Source organism: Epinephelus lanceolatus, chromosome 10 (genome assembly GCF_041903045.1).
Source record: "Epinephelus lanceolatus isolate andai-2023 chromosome 10, ASM4190304v1, whole genome shotgun sequence".
Classification (NCBI taxonomy): domain Eukaryota; kingdom Metazoa; phylum Chordata; class Actinopteri; order Perciformes; family Serranidae; genus Epinephelus; species Epinephelus lanceolatus.
This window is the reverse complement of record NC_135743.1, coordinates 38,675,740-38,699,751: the sequence shown is the minus strand read 5'-3', so window position 1 is coordinate 38,699,751 and position 24,012 is coordinate 38,675,740. Positions and strand designations below refer to the sequence as shown.

The window sequence follows — 24,012 nt, the reverse complement described above, 5'->3', positions numbered from 1 at the left end:
AGGCCATTTGAAAAACATACTAAAATTCTTAATTTAGGTGGTGTTCCCCTTAAAGATAACCAGTCCACTAAGCCTTTCTGTCCCACTGCACAGTGAAAGCAGAAATCAACTGGGTCACTTAGTGTGTTGCCGGGTGGTGCATTAAACCACTGATTTATTAAGGTAGATGTGACCTTTGTTTTACCAATACCCAGGTAAAATAATGCTAACCGTAACCCTTAATGACATAGATGCACTGTTAGACAAACTGCTAGGCTCGGCCCAGTTGCGACTGCACCTTTACACCCCCTGACACTCGGCCAGTTAATGTACATTTAAAAAACATGTATGTTTTCCAGAGTGTCACCTCTCTGGATGTGGAGCTCTGCCATCTTGCAGCTAAAGACACACCAGCAGCTTCTTCTCTGCTGTAGCTGCTGATTTGGTAACTCTCTGATTCATTCTCACAAAAGTCATCATGACTTTTAATGTGGTCTTTTATTTTTTAGGTTGTAACGGAGCTGACTTGATATGTAGCAATGAACAATACTTGGGATGAAAAATACTGAGCAGAAGTAAAGCAACTGATTAAAAAATGCCCCAAAAGGTACAAGTACACAAAACATGGTAACCCTTCTTATGATGACCATATCTGTAAAACACACATAATGCTCCCTGATGCATTATATCAGCAGTCATAAAACATTATAGATGTGACTTATAATGAAAGTGTCAAGTGTCTCATGGGTGCTCTTGACTAGTTATGAACTAGGATGACTGATGGGGCTTAAAGTGCATTATGAATACCTGCAGTCGCCTATACACATTTCAACAATCAACTGTAATAAGGACTTACAGTATGTAGTAGTATAACAGTCCATACATATCATAAGTTATCATTGTATGTGTTAAGTAAAGTGAAGTACATATTGATGCATCTAGAATAATGCATGCTTCATTATAAGGTTTCATTGTTGTTGTTAAAGTGTGATGCATTTCATTGTATTTAAAACAATCTATGCTGTATCGTAAGTGATTAATATCCATCATACGCTAGAATACTTTGAAAAACACTTTTAGAAGACCAAAGTCTGACACACTCCCACACCTAGACACAATGTGTCATGACTCAGAGTTTTTAGTCACAGAAGCAGATTTTGCAAAAACTGGGGATCTTGCTGGGTCACTGTTTGCAAAATTGTTAACTTTAAAGAAGAGAAAAAAAGTGGACAGAAATTGTTGCAGTTGCTTTAAAATCCCTAGTGAGTATGCTACATGCTTTAGCTAGCTAGCTAACTTACCATCTCCATGCCAAACAAGGTTAGCCTGCTTGTGAGCTAGCCTCTACGGTGGTTAGCTATAGCATACAATGTACTTACAGGGGATTTGAAGAGCTGAAGAATATTCTGTACCCTGAACAAGTTTTGTGGATTAAAAAATTACACTGGACTTCTTGTCAGCATGAGGGTCAGTAAGTACTGTCTTCTAAAGTGGCCATTTCCTGGGGCGTTGGTGGCTTAGTGGTAGAGCAGGCGCCCCATGTACAAGGCTGTTGCCGCACTCCAGCCTGTGGCCCTTTGCTGCATGTCACTCCCTCTCTCTCTCCCCCCTTCACGCTCATCTGTCCTATCAATTAAAGGCTTCAAAATGCCCAAAAAATATCATAAAGTGGCCTAATGCTGAGGATGGCTATGAGCTGAAGTGCGTCCGTTCGACTGCTGCTGTGCAATCCACTATATTAAAAAGAATTATACTTAATAGTGAGTGCTGTCGGGTTTTTCTGCTGTGCTGTAATTTTTTGGACTGGCACCCAATTACACTTTGAGACTTTTGTGCGAGCACGCCAAGTTTGCTGAAGACTTATCTCCATACACAACAGTACTAGCCAGCCGGCCGTGACCTCCCCAAGATGGCGGCGACCTTGACGCATTGCTGAAACAGGCTGAAGCTGTCAACAAGGTATCTACTGTATATGATATCTATGGAAGCAACTGTGTCTGTTCTCTTGGACTGTGGAAAAGGAGGAGAAAGTTGTGGAGTTAACAGAAGTGCCTCTTCGACATGTCCTCCCATTTGTACACTAATAGAGGAGAGAAGGACAAATGTGGACAAAATTATTTTCGGCTCTCGAAATTCCCTTTAAGTACACTGTATGCTATAGCTAGCTAGCTAGCTAACCATCCTAGAGGCTATTTGCAAGCTAACCTTAGCTACTGGAATGTTAGCTTTTAGCCTACGAGCTAACTGTATGTTTCAACTAAAGATTATTAGCTCCAGAATCACATCATGTAACCACTTGTATGAGTGAAGCTAGAAATGTGCAACTTGTAGACTAATAGCAAACATGCAAGTAGCTAACGTTAGCTTAAAGTAGGCTAACCTTTATTGGGATGGGGCAGTTAGCTAGCTAGCTAGCTATGGCATATAGCATACTCACTGGGGATTTCAAGGGTTGCAATAATTTTTAAAATCCTATTCTGTGACTAAAAACTCTCTGACTCATGACACAGTCGTTTAAAAGTGTTTTTCAAAGTATTCTAGGGTATGATAGATAATAATCACTTATAATGCAGCATAGATTATTTCAAATACATGAAAATGCATCACACTTAGCACCAACAATGAAACATCACAATGAAGCATGCATTATTATAAGCCCCTTTTACACTGCCAGATTTTCTGCGAATGTTGGGCCGTTTTGCCGGCAAGCTGCGAGTGTTTAGACACACAGAGCTGGATTGGCGAGTTGATCCGAGGTGCCCAATTTTCTGCCTCTTAGGGTAGTCATATTGGCAGAACCTTTTTAGTTTAAACAGACTGAGGCGGCCTTCCGCAACGGGAGGGGCTGTTGAAGACTTGGGGGAGGAGCTGTTGATGACGCCGCACGTGCGACCCACTGGTGGTGGATAAACAGGAAACAGCTGATAGCAGGAATTAGCGAGCAGCTAGTAGCAAGAGGGAAACGCAAACCTGACAGACACTGTAAAGATGAGCAACTGGGGAGACAAGGAATTGCGTGCCCTCCTTGCCCTCGCAAACGAAGAGGCCATTAACCGGCAGGTGACGGGGATGGTGAAGAATGGGCCGACGTACGAGAGAACTGCCAAAGGACTGACTAGCCGCAAATTCCCTCCCACGTCACTGTTTATGTCACGCTGAGCTACACGTTTTGTTACTTGCTCACGCCCCCCATTGCCCAGAAAAAGGCGAATTCTGTATTAACAAAAGTAGGTAGGCGGCATTTTGCCGCACTCCCCATTTTGTTTTTATACTGCCAATGCTGAAAAAAGACTGATCAATATGGACTTAATTTTAACACATACAATGATAACTTATGATACTGCATGGATTTTTATAGCATTCTATGAGTCCTTAGTACAGTTGATTGTTGAGGATTCATAATGCATTATAAACCCCATCAGTCAACCTCCAGTTTATAACCAGCCAAGAGCATCCATCAGACACTTGACAGTTATAATTCATATAAGTCACATCTATAATGTTTTATGGCTGTTGATAAAGTCTGTTAGTAAGCATTATGTGTGTTAATGAGTGCAGTCATAGAGCATCATAAATGCATTTTAAATCACTATGAATGCTCTCATAACACATTGTGGACGTGGTCTTCATAGAAAGTATTACTAAAAGAACTGATTTAAAAATGCCCCAAAAAGTACAAGTGCACAAAAAACAACTTAGCTACAATGAGCAGTATAAATACAATTTTACTTCCACCCCTGTTTCTGATTGTAATTGAACAGCCTCTTTGAATGTGTACTATTGCCATATGTTAGAGTTGGTACCCAACAACAACCCTCCCCATACTGTATCAATACTGTATATCATTGTCATTTTGCCATAAGAGAACAAAAATCTTATATTCTGCAACTTTATATCAATACCATGGGATTGTCACACTGATGAATGTCCACTGTCTTTCACCGGTTGCTGTGAAAAAGCAGTAACAGCATACTTTGATTATTAAAGCCTTTCCAATTTGTTGTGGATACTGTATGTTGGGTTGACCTTGAAACCCTCCATTATACAAAGTCATGTGCCTTGTTTCAGGCTTCGAATGTGGAATAGAACAAGAACTGTGTGTTTAGAGTGAGCACTGTTGACAAAGTGCCACCTACAGAAACTTGATTAACGGTAAATCCCAAATCAGAAATCCCAAGCAAAAAAGCAATCACAGAAGCAGTCATGCTGTTTGATTGACAAGTGATCTGTGGAAAGTGCCGTGCAAGAACAGAAATGAGGTGTAAGCAAAGAGATTTGAGGACAAAGTGAAAAGAACACAACAACAATGATTATTTAGCAGTGATGTGTCTACAAACTACAGTAGAAGATAGAAAATGTATGTGAAAGGTTGACTTTGGCATCTTTTATGATGTACACATGCTGTACAGCACTGTTTTCATCCAAGTTAGTGTCCATATGGTATTTCTATATTGCATGTATGTTTCGGAATGTAAATGCAATATGTCTCAGACCCTCCAACAGCCCCACCTTAAAATTTCTAAAATTGTTTGATGCTCACACACACACACACACACACACACACACACACACACAGATGTGAAAGGCACTATAAAGCTAGGCTTCCCCATTGAATCCAGTGTATACACCACACTCTGCTCTGAGATTAGTTCACCTCTCTTGCTCAAGGTTAACCCTTAATAGCAGCAATGAAGATACCTTTGTGAGTAAAAGAAAAGCATCTATCTGTCTTCAATGTTGTCACCATGACCTTGAATGAATGAATGAATCACACCACAATAAATGGCTTTGCTGTCGCTTTAGACAATGAGATCTGTAGTAGTTGGTCAGAGGTGAGGCAGTTGTATGTGTGACTCTACAGTAGTGTTGTAACAGTACTGGAATTTCTAACTTCATTACAATACTAGGGATGTAATAATGTCTTGAGCTTTTGCAATATCCTGATAAAAATTGTCTCAATACTGTCGTGGGACTGTGACAAAATCTACCACAGTATTACACTGTTATTATTTTGCCTAAACCTAACCATTTGCTTTTGTTGACATCATCTTGGCGTTGGTGTCCCGTAACGTCAACAGCAGATGCAGGGGGATATCTTGTGCATAATATGTAGATGTGAAAGTCCATTGATAAAGCAGTGATATGTGATGACCTAGGATGAGAACCTGTTGCTCTTTCAGGTGCTCTGTAATTCAGCCTTGAGCTGCGTTGTCTCTTTGGAGACTTCATAGAATAAAGCCATAACAATTTATCCAACACTGAATGTCTTCTGTGATTATATATCCATTTTCCATGTCAAAATCATTTGTTGTGTTGCTGTGTTGGACTTTTTATATTGATATTGTCAAACTGCAAGTTTCTGGTATCTTTACATCCCCGTACAATACCTTGAAAAACATTGATATTTGATACAATTTTCAATACCACAGGGGGAAAAAATGACATTGAGGGCATATAATTTAAAATTTAATTCATGGGTACATATAACACGACTATAACATGACAACTTTTTGTGACTGCAGTAAAAATTAACAATAAGAGAGAAAGCTTGGCTGGTACAGGTGTATCAGTACTGCAGAAAATGAGTTATGAAACAGATTCCAATACTCAGAAGTGAAATGTGTCAAATAAATCAATATCTTTGACCACACTACTCTACAGCCTGATTTGAATTTGCAAAAGCTTTTTTTTCAGGGTGGTTGATTGATGCTGCTGTTCTAATAGGAAATTACCAACTGCCAATAGCTGACCATTAATGTGCCCAAAAATTGAAATTTGACCATTACTGTACACCATATGATTTAACAGTTCAGAAAGGCAAGCAGGATGAAAGATTTGAATTTTTATGTACTGCGTATGGATGGAAGGGAAGGTCATTACAATATTGTCAAATTTACCGAGCTGCAGTCTTTTTATAAGGCTGTTCACATAATGTTCGCCTTCTGGCAAACTGGTATTTGGTACCAGTATATATATCCAAATTCCAGATATCTGAATCACTGCCCGCATCTCCTGTTCGTTCAGTGATCCAGATAGGTTCAGTGTTGTGGTATATTTCCAGTGGTTGGAGAAATATTTGACTAATCAGAACTTCTGTGGGTGGGATTAGACCAAAAATGGCCACACAAATGACAAGTGAGGACGAAATTTCGGCAGCTCACTATTTCTGATTATTAAGGAAAAACCTCCTACTGCCACTGCTGCATCTGTGTCAACTGAACAAGATGATAAATCAGTGGTTCCCAGCTGGTCCAGCCACAGGGTCCAGATTTTTCCTCAGTCATTAGTTCGAGGTCCACACGCTTTAAAACAGTCAGTGTCATACTTGCATTTGGACATTATCAAGCTAGTTTGCTGTCTCTGTTAAGTAGCTGTCCGTTAATCACTCACTCTACAGCAGGAAACAGCACTTCAAAATAAAAGCTTTGTGCCGGAAATTTACTGTGCTTAAAAATATAGTGTGTTTTTTACAAACTTGACACATTCTCAAGTCCATTCAGAATGGACCCGCAACCCACTAGCTGAGAACCACTGTGTTAAATGATGGATATGTCCGTGCTACTGATTGGTAAGGGTAACACAGGAAATCTGATAGCATTAATATAATTCCAGGCTGAGTGAATTAGGTGAAGCCAATTCACTGGTATCAAGTTAACCAGTCTTGACCAGGTTATGCACTCCAACTGATCCTGTGCCAAAGTAATCATAGTCGTTACAGTGGTTGAAGTCTGTTCTTTGAATGTAGCCCCAGGCCCACTGCATATCGTTTGTGCCAACTGATGCGCTCTAGTGCCCGCCAGTGCCAGCCTTCACAATTACATCAGTGCCGTTTGCCTGGTGGGTGTCTCTTGAAAATTGGCAACACCAAGGTCAATGAACGGCTTTGTGTTGATGATTGGCTGTGGTCTGTGTAACCAACACTTCTAATTAACTGTTGGTCACAGACCTTATGCCCAGCTGACATGGGAACTCAATCTTAACATTGCTTTAATTGCTACTCCTGGGGTGACAGCTACTGAACCTACTGAACAAATATAATGATGTTAGACACTCATTGTATGCTATTGTGGTAGTCCTATTGTTCCATCTTAGTCAAGATATGTGTAGCCTACATTTTAAAGTAAAAGACAATGTGTGGTTGATTCAGGATTCTTTATTTAAACAGCACCAAGTGTCAGCAGTGTACAAAGTAATCTGCCAACTTTCTTGTTTTATTTAGGTTTTCTAGTAGGATTTCTGGTGCTTGCCTTAAATTTCTATACAGTACTAACAACAGAGTAGACGTACAGTGGCTCCTGAAAAAACAAGAGCACAGCAGTGTGTACACATCTGTGGTTGCTGAAAGCGGCAAGCACAAGTCTACAGAGGAGATAAGGTGTACTAAGACGTTTCAAGTTCTTAAGATAATTCTGACATGGCAACCAGGTTTATCTATTTTTTTGACACTGTTTTCAAACATGTACAGGGAATGATAGGTCTTTTCAAGCTTTCAGTGACTTACCTCACTTTTGTTTCCAAGATCATGTACGCAAGATGGCCAGTGTATATCAAGGGCTAATGTTGCATTGGATTGGAAGTTCGCAGGGGCTGACATGACTGTTCAGGGTGAGTCTGTATGTTAGTCAGGTCTGAGAGACAGACCCTTAAAAAAATGATATAGGAAGTTTGTTGATGTATAAAAGTTTCTAACTGTAGTAAGTAAATATAGCATGTTGTTTCCTTCTTGCAGCACTTTATTTACAATGGTAAATTGCAATGCAGTGGTTCCTCAAAAGCATTTTATGTCTTACAAGGACCTTTCTTTCACAGAAGGGGCTCTGTTCCAGTCTTTAGTCCATTTAGCTTGATGGATATACCTCAATATGACCAATACTTTGTCATTACAACACATTATACAAGCATGCCTTCTGGCTTTTATACTAGGCTTATACTAGTTTGCTGGTGTTGACAGTCATTTTTAGCATACATACAAATATACATAAGCACTCAATACTTGAGAGGACATGAGCAGGTGAGTCTATACTCTAAGCACGTAATACAGTATGAAAGTTAGACTTTAAGCAAACATAACAACCTAGTGATATACAGTTAACTAAGAACTCAGCCAGAAAATGTTGCATTTGCACATTTCTGCAAAGCCTGGATATGTTACATTTGCACATTATTATGTGACATTGAAAGGAAACATTTCAACAACACTGTGGCTAACCTGGTTAGATTTAAGAACAGAAACACTTGGTTATGGTTTGAAAAAGATAATGTTTTGGTTTAAAATACCCAGTGTTGGGGGTGTAATCCCCAATTGAAAAGCAGCAATGTCTCAGTAAAACACAATCACTTTTTTGGCATTATCCCCACTAGAAAAAATTGCAGGTCACTACAACACATCCACTTTTGGTGCCTAAGAAGTTGCAGGAAACACAGCAATGACTCACTAAAACACAACCAGATTTGTTGTTTATTGTTCTCCAACAGTAGCCTGCAGTCGTCTTAAGCCATCGCTGACATTGCTGTCAGTGAGCTTGTCTGGTAGCTAATCGCTACTAAGGAAGAACCCATACCTCAGGGTATGTGAAAAAAACTTGCCCATTTTTTATTATCATTTAGTCAAAAAACTGTGACAATGAAACCACATTATGCTGTGTTTTAGTGTTTGTATGATTTTTTTTTGTATGTTAATTTGGGAGGCTATGCATCAACACTAAGATCAAAACAGTTGTAAACAGTAATAATCGAATAGAGTGTGCCTTTCATTTTAAGCAACAGTTTGCTTTACAAGTCAGAAGGAACCCAAACCCTCAAACTCCAGTCCCCGGCATGACGCCTGCCGTGATGTAGGACTATTATGACAGTGATGCTCGTACAAGTAATGCAAGTGTTTTATCTAATTACTGTTTGATGAAAAGTGTAATTTTCTTTGTTTTGTTTTTAAATTCAGGCAGTTCTCATGCACTGTTCGTACATATTCTCACGAAACTTAATGCACCAAAATTTGTACCTATTCCAAGTAATCATGAACCAGAAATTCATTTATAATCCACATATTTGGGAGGGCTGCCATGATGTGACCAATGCACGGACGGGAGTACAGAAGGAAATGGTCCCTTTAGGTGGTAGATAAAGAAACATCCCTTACACTTAAGTCTTCCATGATATTAAATGGCCTGTACTGTAGTCAGTTCCCACCCATTTAGCAATTGCTGTACTTAACTTCACACACTCCAAAATAGTGCTTTGCCAGCTTTGGTGATGTGGTTGCCCATTGATTAGCTGCACCTATATGCTCAGCTTGTAGGTGGTAGCTGAAACTTGAAGTGCTTTGGTGATATTTTAATTCAGTTTGACACAAGGTGCATATAACTTTTGTCTTGTCACCTGAGCCATCTGGGAGTAAAGTAAAATGAGACATTTAAAAGTGCAGTGGTGTCGATATTCTCAATAACTGCGGCAGCAGGAAGCTGCTGCTGTTGCTTTACTAAGTGTGTGTCCAAATGTCACCAAAATATTTGACAATATACTGGAAATCAGCAGAATGGTGTGTAATTTTTTTTCAGAATTTTATCATCAACGTTTTAACTGTTTCCAAAGAAGAGCGTGGCCTGGTAGAGATTTGGACGTAAATAAATGTGCATCTGTCTGTCAAAGGCCTTGATCCTACCCAGCTTTCAAGTTTTAAAGGTCCATCCTGGTTTGAACCCCAGGATCGCTGCTTGCAGCTATATTTATATTTATTGTATAAATTTCAACAGAGAGTGCAAAATATTGAACTGAGGGTGCACTGCATGCTTTTGCACCCTTGTACAACTGGGCCTAAAGAGAGAAACATCCATCATGTCAGAGGTAGATAACATGACTGGCTAATATGTTGTTGTTTTTTCCTTTTTTTTTTTTTTTTTTTTTTTTTTTTTACAAAGGGCCAATCAGCTTTTAATAAATGCCCAAATATGCTGATGCTGGTGAGGGTTTTTGTTCCATTGTTGACAATGGTTGTCACAGGGCTTCCTCCCAGGATGCCAGGATTGGCCGTGAAGTCTGTGTTTATTTGCTGCTCTTCTTAAATATCATAATCAGGGTGACTGCATGGGACTCTGAGTTTTATGTAAATTGCATATAAGCCGATTACAAGTGAGGCAGTTCCGCTGTAAACATTATTTATTTTATGGACTTCCAATTTTCCCGACCAGATGCGATAAAGGGAAAATAATATTATGGCCATTATCATTGCATTGCATTGCATGTAGTATTATGAGGATATTCCTCATGTCACACAAGGTAAGTAGTTTTTCTCCCAGAGACACAGCAAGTTTGTCTTCGGTGTAAGGGAGGCGGAGATGAGATAGATTGTTGGTTTGTATGGCAGTCCAAACGGCTTTAATGGTTATCATGCAGTTTTCTGCCTTCTCCCTTGGAGAAATAAATGTTTTTAAAATGGTTTATGGTTGTTAAAAGTCTCAGAGGGCCTTTGAAATATAGGAAAATGGAAAGGTGAACAAGCCATTTATGCTCTTTTCTTTATCTCCTCTTTTCTGCTCTTGACCAGCATTGCTGACCTTCATATGGACGCGTGGGATTTCTTAAAAGTGAAGCTGTTAAAAGCAAGACTTCTATGTAGAAGAAACTAACACTAAACTAACACTGCACCAGACCATGCTATCCTTCAAAACTAGGATGCCTGCATGCACCCTGTGTTTCTGAAGATTTTGGTATGGTCATTATGGGGAGTTCTTGTCCATCAGAAAATAACTTAAAACTGAAGTTTAATTCTAGAGCCTTCTCTTTTTCTTTGGCAGCCTTTTGTAGAAGTATCACACTGAATGGGGCTTTGGTAATTTTCAACCCAGTCTTACACAGCCGAAAAGCTATCCTTTCATGTCGGCATGATACGTAGCTGGTTGCCACTGTTTAATGGTGACCTGTGGCATCAGGCGGAAACGCGGTGGAACAACGATGAAAGATAAGGTGGCGAAAGTCCAAGTAGGGTGGATGGGAGGGGTGGTGGATGGGTCCAACAACCAACAACTTTCACCAGTGTTCATAAGATTGGAAAGCCAAACCCTGTTCTTTTTTTACTAAAACCAACCAAGTGCTTTGTAGACTAAACCCAACCATGTGCGTGTGTTGGCTAACATAACCATGTGGGTTTGTGATAGAAGGAAACAAAACCTCAATTTACTGTGTTGTACCGACGTAGTGCATTTATTTTGAAAGAGACTGTATGTAAACTGTACATTTCCTGTAAAAATAGAAGTGTATCTTAAAAACAGACAAGGCATGTAACAGCTGAAGTTGACAAGGCATCCCAGAATGTCAACAACCAATGCACCCAAAGTACCTTACATGTTGTATGTGGAAAGTCCATGACCAAATATTGATATGTGATGAGGTCAGAGTGAGAACGTGTTGTAATTTATGCCCTGACCCTAAAATATTTCATGATATTAAAGTCCTTAATATTCAAAACAGGTACCAACACTGTAAGTGCTGTACAGTCCTACCAACAATAGCAGTACTAGTTGGTTTGTCCAGATTGGGTATTCCTGACGCTGAACCCAATGCGACCCATTGGAAACCTAAGAGTGGGTCCAGGTTCGGCAAATATTTACAAATGATGTTTGGATTCAGGTGGGGTTTGGCCAACAGTACTTGACATGGTGCTTCAAGTTCTTTTTGTATGTGTTGGGGTACTTCTTGTTCAAAGTGGGGTTTTTTTGTTTGTTTGTTTGTTTTTTTTACGTGACAACACACAAACACAAGTTGTAACCATGTCAGTAATTCATGACAGGATAACTCACACTCAGTGCTTCAGCTTACATTAACTGTGTTGGGCTCAGGTTGGCCTGTACATAAAAAACAGAGTGCCTGTCAGGTTTTGGGACGAGTTTAGACAGAAATATGCAGCCCATGTCGCACTCTAATGCCAAGGGGAAAATAAACCAGAGTTAGAGTTCAAACACAGGAAGAAATGGCTTCGTATGAGGCAGGTTGTATAAAGCAGTAATAGAGGACTCGAGGGAATCCTTCCGCATCTCCCTGACAGGGGTCACTGATGTAGTTGAAAAGCTCCACAGAGGCAAGGTGCCCAAGCTGGATGAGTTTCACCTTAAGCTGCTGAAGGCTTGGAATTTTGTCCATTTGTTGTGGCTAACATGTTTCTTTTGTATCCTGCTTAAAGTGGGGACAGTCCCCATGGACAGAAAGATGGGTTTGGTAGTTGCATTTACCAAGGAAACTGGATGATGTGCTCTTGTAAAATGTATTTCAAGGTGCCACAGGTGAATGCAGGGCAGATTCAGTTGGTGTCCTGTAGAATCAGTCCCGAGCAGTGGATTTTCTCCTCACACAAATACCAAAAGGCACATGGGTGATTTGTAGACTTAGAGAAGGCTAATGAATGTGTCTCCAGAGGTCTTCTGTGGGGTACGATTCCATTGTTAAGTGTTGGGCCGATTGCAAATGTGGCATTCTTTGTAGATTATTTTGCAGTAGGTGTTAACCTGAAAACACCTCGGACCACTGCAGCACGGTGCATCATGCGAGAGGTGTCAAGTGCCGCCCCTAGCACACATCGGACATATCGCACTGTATCTTGTTAACAGACCACCCCACAAAGTTATAACTACTGTTACTGAGAGATCTGTACGTTTTCCACGTCTGTGTTAGCTTAAAATCATGTGTGGAGAGCCCCTAATTAAAGTTGATATCTCACCTGAAAAGCTGATCTCCAGAGCTATGATTCGCCAGGCAATATCTTTTTGGCCATTGTCTTTATGATGTTGGGATTGTGGGTCATATAGCTCAGGATATTTCTCAACCTCAACAACGTGTCTCTTGCCATCCAGTCATTGTCACACATGACACAGGAACAGCTGCAGAGTCCTCTTTCTGCATCCATGCTGAGGAGAGGAATCGAGCTGCCATAGAAGCAAAGGAGAAGAGCTGCTATGGGAGCTGGAATGTACATTCAGAGAGCAAGTGGGGGGAAAATGAATTTAATTTCGGGGGCGGTGAGGCTGGAAATAGGACAGTGGTGAAAAGTGCCATGGAGTGGTGTGTCCAAGAGCGCCGCAGCACGTCTTGCTTACGCCAGTGTAGGGTTTAACATCGAAAATAATAGGGACACATTTTTTTGACACGCGGCGTTCACCACTGGTGTGTTTTGGCCTTTAGACTTTTTCTATCTCTTTTATCAATGATATGATCTGCTACAGTAATGATTTCATGCCACAGTTAGCGATAAATATAATGGATGTAGCTACTACGATGTCAACCATTGTTTTGTGGACTCACGCTTTGAACAGGCTCCCAGGAAGTGCACCAGACTTTGAAGCCAATTTGAGAAAGTGTAACTGCAAATTCCTAGTCAGTCATGTGATGCTGTTGGACCCAAGGAGACCTTTTCCCATAGGCTTAAAATGGGAAAGAGATGCCTGTAAATCAGTGGATTCATTTTTTTAGGTGTCACGACCCCCATATAATAACATGTTTAACTATCAGATTTTGATCCATTAGGTGCAATCATCTAGAAGAGCTGCACTCAAGTTAATGGAGGGCTTAACCCGAAGTTAGCTGCTCTCCTCGCAGACCTTAGCTGCTATGCTAGTGAAGTCTCTGCTGTGCTTGCTCTATGAACCCAATAATGCAGCAGATCTGCGTTATTTTATACCTACAAAGTTGAACTTTTTTAGCTTTATGTGCCACTGAGCAACTTTAGGGATGAACAGGGCCCTATTTTTTTTGTACATCCATGGTTTTGAAACCTTACGTTTAGAAATTTTGGCTGTCACCATCTTGTTTTTTGGAGGCAGAGGTGACCATATATGGACAAGAAGGTAGAGCTGTGGAGGTTCAAGGAGGGGATCTGACGTATAGACTGGGGTGACCCCTCACAGACAGTCTGTCACTCAAAGCAGCCACACCCTTAATTATGCATAACTCACCTTTGAGCCAGCCTCAAGTGGCCATTGGAGGAACTGCAGTTTTTGGCACTTCCCCGTTGGCTTCATTTGCTTGGTCAGTACCACCAAGGAAAATACTGCTTAGGAGGATCCCAAACTCTTACAAGTATAAATTTCTCACTAAAACTTTATTTTTGCCATCAACATTGTGATTTAAAATATTGGCTATAGCTTTTGGAAGCCTGATTTGTAAAATATCAGATATTGATCTTGAAGAACCCGTACTGATTATATCCCAGCTTAAATATGAACTATTCCCCTTATATGACATTAAAAGTGAGTATAAAAGATGTGAGGGAGACACCGTCTTCTCCCTGAGGGCTTGCAGCACCCATAGGCCCTGAAGTGCTGGCACTAAGGACACCATTCTCTGGCAGATTAAGTCACTGGTGATAAGAGCAAACCTCCTCTATCCTCCTCTGTCTCTCCCTCTGCGAGTCTCTCTGTCCCGCCTCTCAGCCTGCCCTGCAATCTGGAAAATTCTGGTTTAAAAATACTGCAACACTTCCTTTGTTATACTAAGCCCTTTTTTGTTCCCCCTCTACCTTATTTATTTTCTTGTTCTCCCCAAATAACAGCAGTGCCGGGATGAGCGAGCGGGAGAAATAGAAAAAGAAGGGAAAGAGTGTTTGGAAGAGAGAGGGAGGGAGGGAATACAGTATATAGAGAGAGGGAGCGACTCAGCACTGTCAGAGTGAGCAGAGAGAAGGAGAGGATGGCAGAGAAAGTTTATAAGGCATAGTTTAGGAGGAAACGCGTGAGAGAAGCTGGGGAATCTGTGGTGGCCAGCTGCAAGAGGGGAGATAGCGGAGAAAGGCTTTTAATTCTCAATCCCCACAGAGCCTTTGAAAATTACCAATCTTCTTATCACAGACGCAGGGCTGCTTATGCAAATTGTTGTGGAGTGGAACGTTTAAACGGAAAATTACTCGACAGCATTTTTTTTCTCCCCCTCTCCCTCTCTCCCTCTCTCTTCCACACAGAAAGCCTGTTTTGAGTCTCAGATAAGAAGATGAATTGCTCTCTCCGTGCTTTGAAGCGCGTCAGGATTTAAAGACTCCAGCCTCGGCTCTGGTCTAACGCGGCTGCTCTCGCTGCCTTTGTAGCAGAAAACAGGCTGGGAAAAAAACGGGAGAAAAGGCATTTCAAAACAACATAGATTCTGTGCTCCAACACAGCGTCAACGCCTGAGGAGACAAGGAAATATAAATATTCCCTAACCCCCCCTCCCCCCTCTTCACTCTATTTACTTTAATATTTTTTCGCTTAACACAGTCAACACTTTTTTTTCAGACGTGGCAAGTAAGTGACATGGATGAATAAAGCTCGTGTGCTGTGTGGAGGAAATGTTTGAAGCATTTGAAATCTAAATTTTACCATGGGCAATATTAGAAATGAAACAGAAAATAGTGTTGAAAAGCATTCAAGAGCTATAAGCACTTAAAGTGAAAATAACTTACTGAATGCAAGTGTCAATGGAACTGTGTGGTTTTACATGTTTCTGAGCCTCATGTTCTGTGATCAAGTCGTTTTTCATGTATACGTCATTCCTCTGGATGGACTGACTGAGAACCTCTTGACTGCCATCTTGCTTACACTTTTCATTAACATGACATTGATGAATGAAACACTTTTAAGTGAAACAAAGAAGCTCAATGGAAAACTAGAAATTACTAGACCAAAAAAGATCATGAACCAATGAATAACTGTTTTGGAGAATTACAATATAATAAAAGAAATGATGTCATCAGCATCCGTTAAATATAAATTAGAATTTAAAAAATGTAATGTTCCTGTGGCAGAACATGTATACCACTCATTAAAAGGTTGTCAGTAAATATCAAAACATTTTGTTAACATAAAAAACCAAGTACATTTACATAATGTGTAACTTTCAATCTTAAGAGCATGAATAACTAGAAAAGTGCACTCAGGAGAGTGTAGATCTCTGCCAGGCAGCTGCATTTCGGCTACAACGCAGAGGCTGGAGCTGAGAACAGCCCCTCTTCCCTAAAACATTCTTGTATTTCCAGCAGATGTGGCACAGTATATTTCAGAGGACACAATATGAGGATGAAAGTTTTAATAATAGCTTGAGCACAGCCATTAATCTTTGATCCATGTCACAACCAGAATTTGAACAGTATGAACTTTGTCTGTAGGCCACAGCACAACAAAGCAGGAAATAATAACAATAAACACAATTAATGGCATTGTATTGCCTTTGTTTCTGAAATATGCTATTGCCTTGTACAAAACATACCAAGAAAGAAACCATTTACCTGCCCACTTGAGTAGGCACCATACCTAATCATAGTAGAAGCACATAAATCAAGGAGAAATGACCAAATCGACAAAATTTGCAAGTCTATGAAACTGGGTGGGCAAAACTCCACTTCTTAAAAGCTTCCAGTCTTGTATGATGCCGTGTGATGGACGGAGGACAACTGGATTGCAGCCATAGCAGCCGGAACATGGCACAGCTGCACCAAGTGGAAGTGTCTCTTCTGGCCCCCTTACAGTCAAGATGGTGGCAAAGATAACAAAAATTGTGATACATGAACTTGAGTCGTGCCTAACTTTAGTGGATCATATCAGGTATAGAATTAATCTGCAGATGTTCTGGTTCAAAATGAGACCAGAGTTTTTAATGGATGTCAGTTTTAGAGTCACAACAAAAGGCCAAAATGTGACCTGCAACAGACAGTACGGCATGTTGTTTTTAGCGGAGCCACTTTTGAGAAAACCTGCAGCCCCTACAAGCCGGTTAAAAGGAGTGAGGAGTCAACAGTCAATGACAATACAAAACAGTCAATAAAACAGGTATTTCAACAACTGTGAACCACCGCAACCACTAGAGATTGTTAAGTCTACAGTTATAAATGTGCACAAAAAATGTCTGGATGATTGGCCCAGTAGTTTGCAGGAGTAGCTGCGAACTGACAAATACACATACTCGCATACCAAATGCATGATCCCCTCCACGTTTATGGCTGCAACTTTTAGAGTAAAAAATAAATGTATAATGTATGATTTGTATGGTTAAAACAAGTAGGCCTACAAGCATATACAATGTACAACCTGTAAACTTAAATTATTGTAAAATGTGCAACTTAAGAAGTATACAGTATTAGGAATACACTGGCAAGCAACATTGGCTGATAGCCACCTTGTTGACTGCCATCTGCAAATAACGTGGAATTCACAGATGGCAGCGGCCGATGTTTTTCCGTTGTGTCATCAATTTTGCCCAGGCCGAATAGCAAAACTCGAGGCTAACATGGACAATAGAAAATCTGTTTAGGACAAAAAAGAGATCTTCCTGGGACACTGTCAGGAGGAAGGACACGTTAAACTCACTATCGGCTCAAAAAGGAACACACCCAGCACATATCTGTGTTGACATCAGTGGGAGGAAAGCTAGTTAGCTGTTAGCAGCAGGTGGCCACAACTAACTACTTGCATTGAGATACATTATGATGCGTTCAAGTTCTGGTCAGTAAAAATGAGCATTAGGTGAAGGTAAATTATAACATTCTCATGATGTGTTCAAGTGTAGTCATGAACAATGTAGTTTTTGGTGAGAAACTTGAATAAAAACAGGTGTTTGAAGAAGAAGTGTGTGTGTGTGTGTGTGTGTGTGTGTGTGTATTCTGACAAACCTAAATACAAGCCACTATAAATCAATACAAAGTCAAAAACACAGTCACCAAAAGTAACACTCACCATTTCATCTCAGTCTTTCTTTGTCTTGTTTTTGTTTTTAGTTTTTTCCCCCCAATTGTAACTTTTGAAGTTAAGCAAAAAGACAAGCAGTGTAGGCTAGGTAATTGATAGCCCTACACGTGCTGAACAGATAAGTTCAGGAGAAGGAAATGATTTTATTTGGGAGGTTTACACCTGTCAGCCTTTTACCTCCCTCCTCTTCCTCCTCTCTCAGTCATGTAAGGATGCCATCACACAGACAAGAATAATGTGCAGCAGAGCCATCAAAGGGATGACTGCACAGCATTCTGATGGAGGGAAGCGTAGGCCACCACTGGACAGTCATCCCATTCAGCCGTTCCTGCATTTTATCTGTATTTGTCAGCGTGACCTTGAATCTTCTAGTTCCTCCACAATTGCGTTCATCTTATCTGGTTGAAATGCCACTTTCCTTGTTCTATGGTGTTCCCTTTAAGACGTCTGTCCTTTTTTCTTTTTTTCTTTATGGAAATTGCGAGTGCATGTAAAGGTGTGCTGTGGGGTTGCACTGAATAAGCTGAAAAGCAACAAAATAGGGCGGTTGGGGGTGTTGTGGCTCTGTGGTTATTAAGCTGGAACCTGACATTTACAGGGCTGCTTATGCTCTATATGCGAAAATGGGGGTTTAGAGCTGAATATTTTTAGCTCTCATGATCTGACATATCACTGGTTAAATCACTGCTGTAAACCCCCAGCAGAGAGTGTATGAGGATTTAATGGCAGACCAGTTATGCAAAGATTTAAAGCTGCATCATCATTTTCATTTTAGATGACTTGCCTTGGCTTACACAGCAGTGTAGCGTCCAATTGGGTCCTGACTAATGCTTGAACTCCACCTACCCACTGAATCCTTTCTCCCCACAGAGGCAGCTGAGGAAGAGGAAGTGCTACCTCCTGGTGGCCGGAGCCATCATCCTCACCATCCTCATCATCATCATTGCTGTTTCAGCAAGAAAATGAGACCGGCCACTGTGGTAAGAACAGTTATCCACAATTCAACATGCAACCCCTGGGCCAGATATCTGACAGTGTAAGTTCCTCATAAGTAATGCTGCTGCTAGGACTCGACAAATATAGTAGTTGCAAAATTATAGAGCTGATATTTGCCTTTTTATTAAAAGTGGGACATTAGCCAATTGTGATATCACCACATTTAATTGGTAGGGCAGTGAATATTTTTCCAGTTAAACACAGGCACACAACACGCACATGCGCGCACACACACACGCACACACACACACACACTCACACACACTCACACATCATATCATAAATATCATTTGGGAGTGATGAGTGGTCAATTTTGGACTGAGTCTGTTCCAGTCTGGGTCAGTTTGTGTGCACCATAGACTGTATGTAAAGATAGACAATGTATCTTCACTTCCTCCCACTGTTCAAAAATGAAGATAGAATATCTTGCATACAGCTGCGGCCATCTTGCTCAGATAACATCATCTTAATCCTGATAGTGAAACAAGTCATTTTGCAGCAGTTGTGACACTGAAAAAAAATATTGTAAATCTATAGGAAAAAGTCTGTTTGGGCCCAAAGGCATCATAGGACAACATTGGGAGTCCTAATTCCATTTTCATTTTGGCCACTATGAAAATTGGCTGGGGGCTGGGTGAAAGTCTAGTATTGTAAGTGACGTTAGCATGTTACAAGAAGGACTAAGTACAAAAAATTAAAAGAAGTCCATGTTGACTTTTTGTTGACATGGGACATTAACAGCAGTCTCCTGTGGTGGTTGACCCATCCACCATCCCAACCTCCTCCCTTCATGGTCTCTCTTGCACTTTTTACTACCTTTGGCCATGTAACATTACCACTGTCCACTGCGTGATGTCACTAAACCAGGGAGTGTGTGTGTCCATCACAACAAAGTATCCTAATTGACTTTCCTTTGTTACTGTGTCCAAGGTGTCAGTACTGGATTTCAACATAATATGTGCCACTGCTATGTAATGTGGTGTCAAGAGGTCGCGGTCATTTCATATATTTCTGTGAGACCAGATTGCAGACAACAATTTGTCTGCTGATAGGAAAGGTAGTTTAGTTACAGTCATAATGGCTAACTTAATAGCCAGCAAAGTAACTTGTTGAGCAACCTGGAGTCACTACGAAGTCATCGAAAACCAGTGCTTGGTCAGTGACTTCCAACGTCAGACACTGCCGAAAGAAGCTATCCTTTCACAACGGCATGATGCATGGCCGGTCGCTATTCAGTCAGGGGAGCAACACGGCAGGACAACAATGAAAGTTAAATCAGTGGAGGTCCGAATACGGCAGGCTGGAGGGGTAGTAGATGGGTCCAACAACAACCGTCTTTCACCAGGGAGGCCAGTGTCCGCTTCCCGCAAGATTGTGCGTGTGTTAGAACTCTGCTGCCCGTCTGCTCACCCATCCCTGCTCCCACAAGCACATCACCCCTCTCCTTTAGAACCTTCACTGGCTTCCTGTCCCACAGTGCATCCAATTCAAAGTCCTTCTCCTCACTTATAAAGCCCTCCATAACCAGGCCCCCTCCTACGTCACTGACTTGCTCCACCACCACACTCCTTCCCGCAGCCACAGCTCCTCTGATGCCAACCTCCTGACTCCACCACTCAGGGCCGAGCACCGGACGTGGAGCAACAGAGCCTTCTCCATAGCTGCCCTCTCCTTCTGAAATCCTCTCCCCAAACATATTTGAGACTGCACTGACCTCTCCCGATTCAAATCACCCATCAAAACTCATCTTTTCAAAACGGCTTTTAATGTGTGAAAGATGTCGTGTGTATTTTACTGTATTCTATTTCATGATAGTTTTTAACTAATGCAAAGTGTCTTAAATACCATGAAAAGCATTCTATAAAATAAATGCATTATTATTATTATTATTGTAAAGCCAAACCTTTATCTTTTTTCCTAAACCTGACCACGTGCATGTGTTGATAAAACGTAACCGCGTGTGTGTGGTGTTGTACCAACATCGTGCATTTATTTTGAAAGAGACTGAATACAAACTGTACATTTCATGCATGTAACAGACTGGAGTTGATACGACATCCCAAAACACCAACACCAACTCACCCAAGTTACTTTTCACATCATATCTCAATATGGAAAGTCCATGACCAAACACCGACGTGACAAGGTCGGAGTGAGAATGTGTTGTGTTGATGGGCTTCCCAGTCTTTTTATGTGACTGCAGCTTGCTTCCACAATGGTGAAGATTTTTGATTGCTTACACTATTGATAATTTATAAACCTTGATAGAGATATCTGAAAAACCTAGATGAATTTCCAAGTTCAAGATAGGTGATTTAAATTCAATTCCAAATGCAGATTCCAATACAACTTTAACAACCTCTCTGTCACGTGTTTTAAGACTAAGATTTAAACTGTACCGGTTTGTTTGCCAAAGCCTTTAAAATCAACAAGCTGGCCTTGAGAGACCGTAAACATAAAGTCTCTTAAAGTGAAATATGATGCTATGTGTTGGTCAGGTCCAGCATAATTTTCTCCAAATGTTCGCTGGCTTAATGAAAATGCTGTAAAACTGTGTGCCAAACATTGGCAAGGAGTGTTAATCCCTCTGCTCACATACTCACTGCCTCATTTGCCGTTTGTGAATTTATAAAATATCATCTACATTTTCTTCTGATGGCATCTTTTTGTAGGGGACAGTAATGGATGTTTGGTGAACTTGATTTTGATCACCTTCTATCTGATCAATGTACAATGTATCATGAACATTTAGAGAAAAAAAAGGAAGTTAATCAACTGCACTGACCCTTTTTAAATTCATTGCACATGCATTTTGCATGTGAGCCTGCACTCGTTTGCAAATTCTAGTCATATTGGATTCATTGTTATTGTCACAGCACTGCCTCTGCAGTTTGAATAGCAGTGTACATTTGTTTCAAAGGCTTAGTAGGTGAAATGAATGGTGACTCTGCTGTTTGGCTGTCAGTCGAATTTGATGAGATACATACAAAAAAATGCCCCTTATTTATGCCCTCTGCTGAAGCATGATTCCAGCCCTGGATAATCTCGTTTATCTATTAAATATGTTGCATCTAGCATAGCATAGCTTGGCCTCAGTGTATTTAGTAAGGTTTGAGGAGTTTGTCTGGATAAGTGGATACATATTGTCTGCGTTGACAACCTGCCATTAAAGGGATTCATTGTAACTGAGATGAATCCAGGTTAATCAAAAATCAGTGTAGAAACTCCAAACTTGTAGTGTTTGATACTCAAAAGATACATTTCTGGTACGTATTATGTTAACTTGTCAAGCCTGCCAGCAAACAAGATGTAACTCTGCCTGTATAATGAGTCAGCACTCCAAATCAACACCCATCAGAACCAAGTGGGAACCAAAGCTGAGCAGTGAATCCACCTTGAATACATGTTGACACCAGGGTTTCTTAATTTCCCTTCTCATGTGCTTTGGTGAGTCTTTCAGAAGTTATCCCATGAAAAAGATACAGAGGTTTGAAGAGGAGTATTTTGGGTGAATGAGCTGGTATATCAGTCTATCACAGTTAGCCTGCTGGTAGCCATTACCTTGTACCACCTCTCAGTCTAAATTTGCTCATGGGTCGCTTATAGGTTGTTAGCTAGTGATTTAACTAGTGATTTAACTGCAGAAACCCCCCTTTTTTTATACAGAGATAAACTTTTAGGCTTAACTAGGCTGTTTTGAGAGTGTGAGCCACACAGAATGATGAAGCGCTTAGTGCTTGATACAAAGGGCATTGAAAGTTCAGCCAAATGTAGCATTAACAAAGGTTTTACCTTCTCAGATAGCCAGTGCTGGCCAGTGGCATAGGCAATCTAAGCAAATGCCAAAGTGGGGTTTATACTTCTGTGTCAAGTCAATGCTGTACCTATGGCGTAGGCTCTGCGTTGATGCATACCTACGCTGTAGCCTGACGCGCACCTCCCCAGAAATGTAACTACACGTCGTGGCGACCTCCTGTCTATTTCTGGAAGTTGAAATCATTTCCCTCAGTGGAAACGAAGCTTTCATTTACTTTAAGGAACAATAAATTGTAAAAAACAATAAAGGTCCCACAGAATAGCATTTTAAGTCCTGTGTGTGTTTTATCCTGACTTCATATGAGAAGAGAAAATCTCTGCTATTCGCTAGGCTAATTTATCCAATGTAAAATGCCATAGGTTTGTGCTAATAATATTAGCATGTTATATTTGTTTGGAAAACTTGTTTAGCATAAGACAGTAGTTTTGTCAGTGAACATTGTGAGCTGTAATGGAGCTGAATGTTGTAGCGTTACCTTTGTTAAATGTTGCTGTTGTTCCAGGCATCATATGTGTAGAGGAAATCTCTGCTAGCTGCCAGGCTAATTTATACAATATAAACTGCTATAGGCTTGTGCTAATAACATTAGCATGTTGTATTTGTGGGGAAAATGTATCCAGCAAAAGACTGCTACTTTATCTGTGAATGCTGCGAGTAACTTTCCAGTACTTCAGAGAAACTTCACCGACTAGTGTTTTGGAAGTGTAATTGCAGATTGACACAGACGCATCACCACACAAGTAGCCTATAATTGCTCACAACAGTGTAGGCCATGTGCGTAGGCTGTGCATAGAGCTGACACAAAAGTATAAATCCGCCTTTAGGGTGCCATCATCCATGGGGGGAACAATCTTTTACTATTATTCACTAATACTATCACTACTATTATTTTGAAATATTACATTAGGCCACAACAACATAACTGCATAGCAAAGCCCAATAAATAATAGAGGCCTTTTTTTCTAGGTTCCTGCCGCCCCCTGGCCTCCCTCCCCCAGCTCATTACTCTTTACCTGATCTCTGCGGGACATGGGTGAGATATAGCACGCTGTATCATTATCAAGTCGAAATGACAAAAGCTCAACTACCACTACACTACTGAGAGTAGTGGATGTGGAGAGAGGAACATGAAAACAACAACATCAATAAATCGGTGTTGAAATCGGCAGGAGGAGAGCTAGTTATTGGTATCTCTAAGCAGCCTGTGTCCACAACCAAGTCTATCAGTAAAAATGAGTTTAAATTATAATGCTCTCATGATGTGTTCAGTGTAATCTTGTAAAATGTAGCTTGAATAAACACAGCTGTTTGAAGGAGAAATTTACTGATGGTATCACAGCACTATAAAAGGTATATTAGAGAGGGAATTATGATGTGTTATATATAGTATAAAGATTTCTGTGCTTTCCTGGGACAAAAGAAGAATAAATAACAACAAAAAAAAACAAAAGAAACACCGATACAAAAACACTGGTATTGGCCATTGCCAAAATTGTTATTTTAAAATTTGGTGTCAGTATCGGCCCA

At 40.6% G+C, this 24,012-nt stretch overlaps 1 protein-coding gene across 2 annotated transcripts in view; it reads left to right on the top strand.

The window, feature by feature from the left end:
• The window catches only part of tsnare1 (T-SNARE Domain Containing 1), a 320,279-nt gene that overhangs the window by 234,829 nt on the left and 61,438 nt on the right, over positions 1–24,012 (top strand). For both annotated transcript variants that reach the window (XM_033639648.2, XM_033639647.2), the window contains one exon: positions 18,543–18,652. In XM_033639648.2, the coding sequence (XP_033495539.1) occupies positions 18,543–18,638 (96 nt within the window). In that variant the 3' untranslated portion in view covers positions 18,639–18,652. The remainder of the gene's footprint in view (positions 1–18,542; positions 18,653–24,012) is intronic.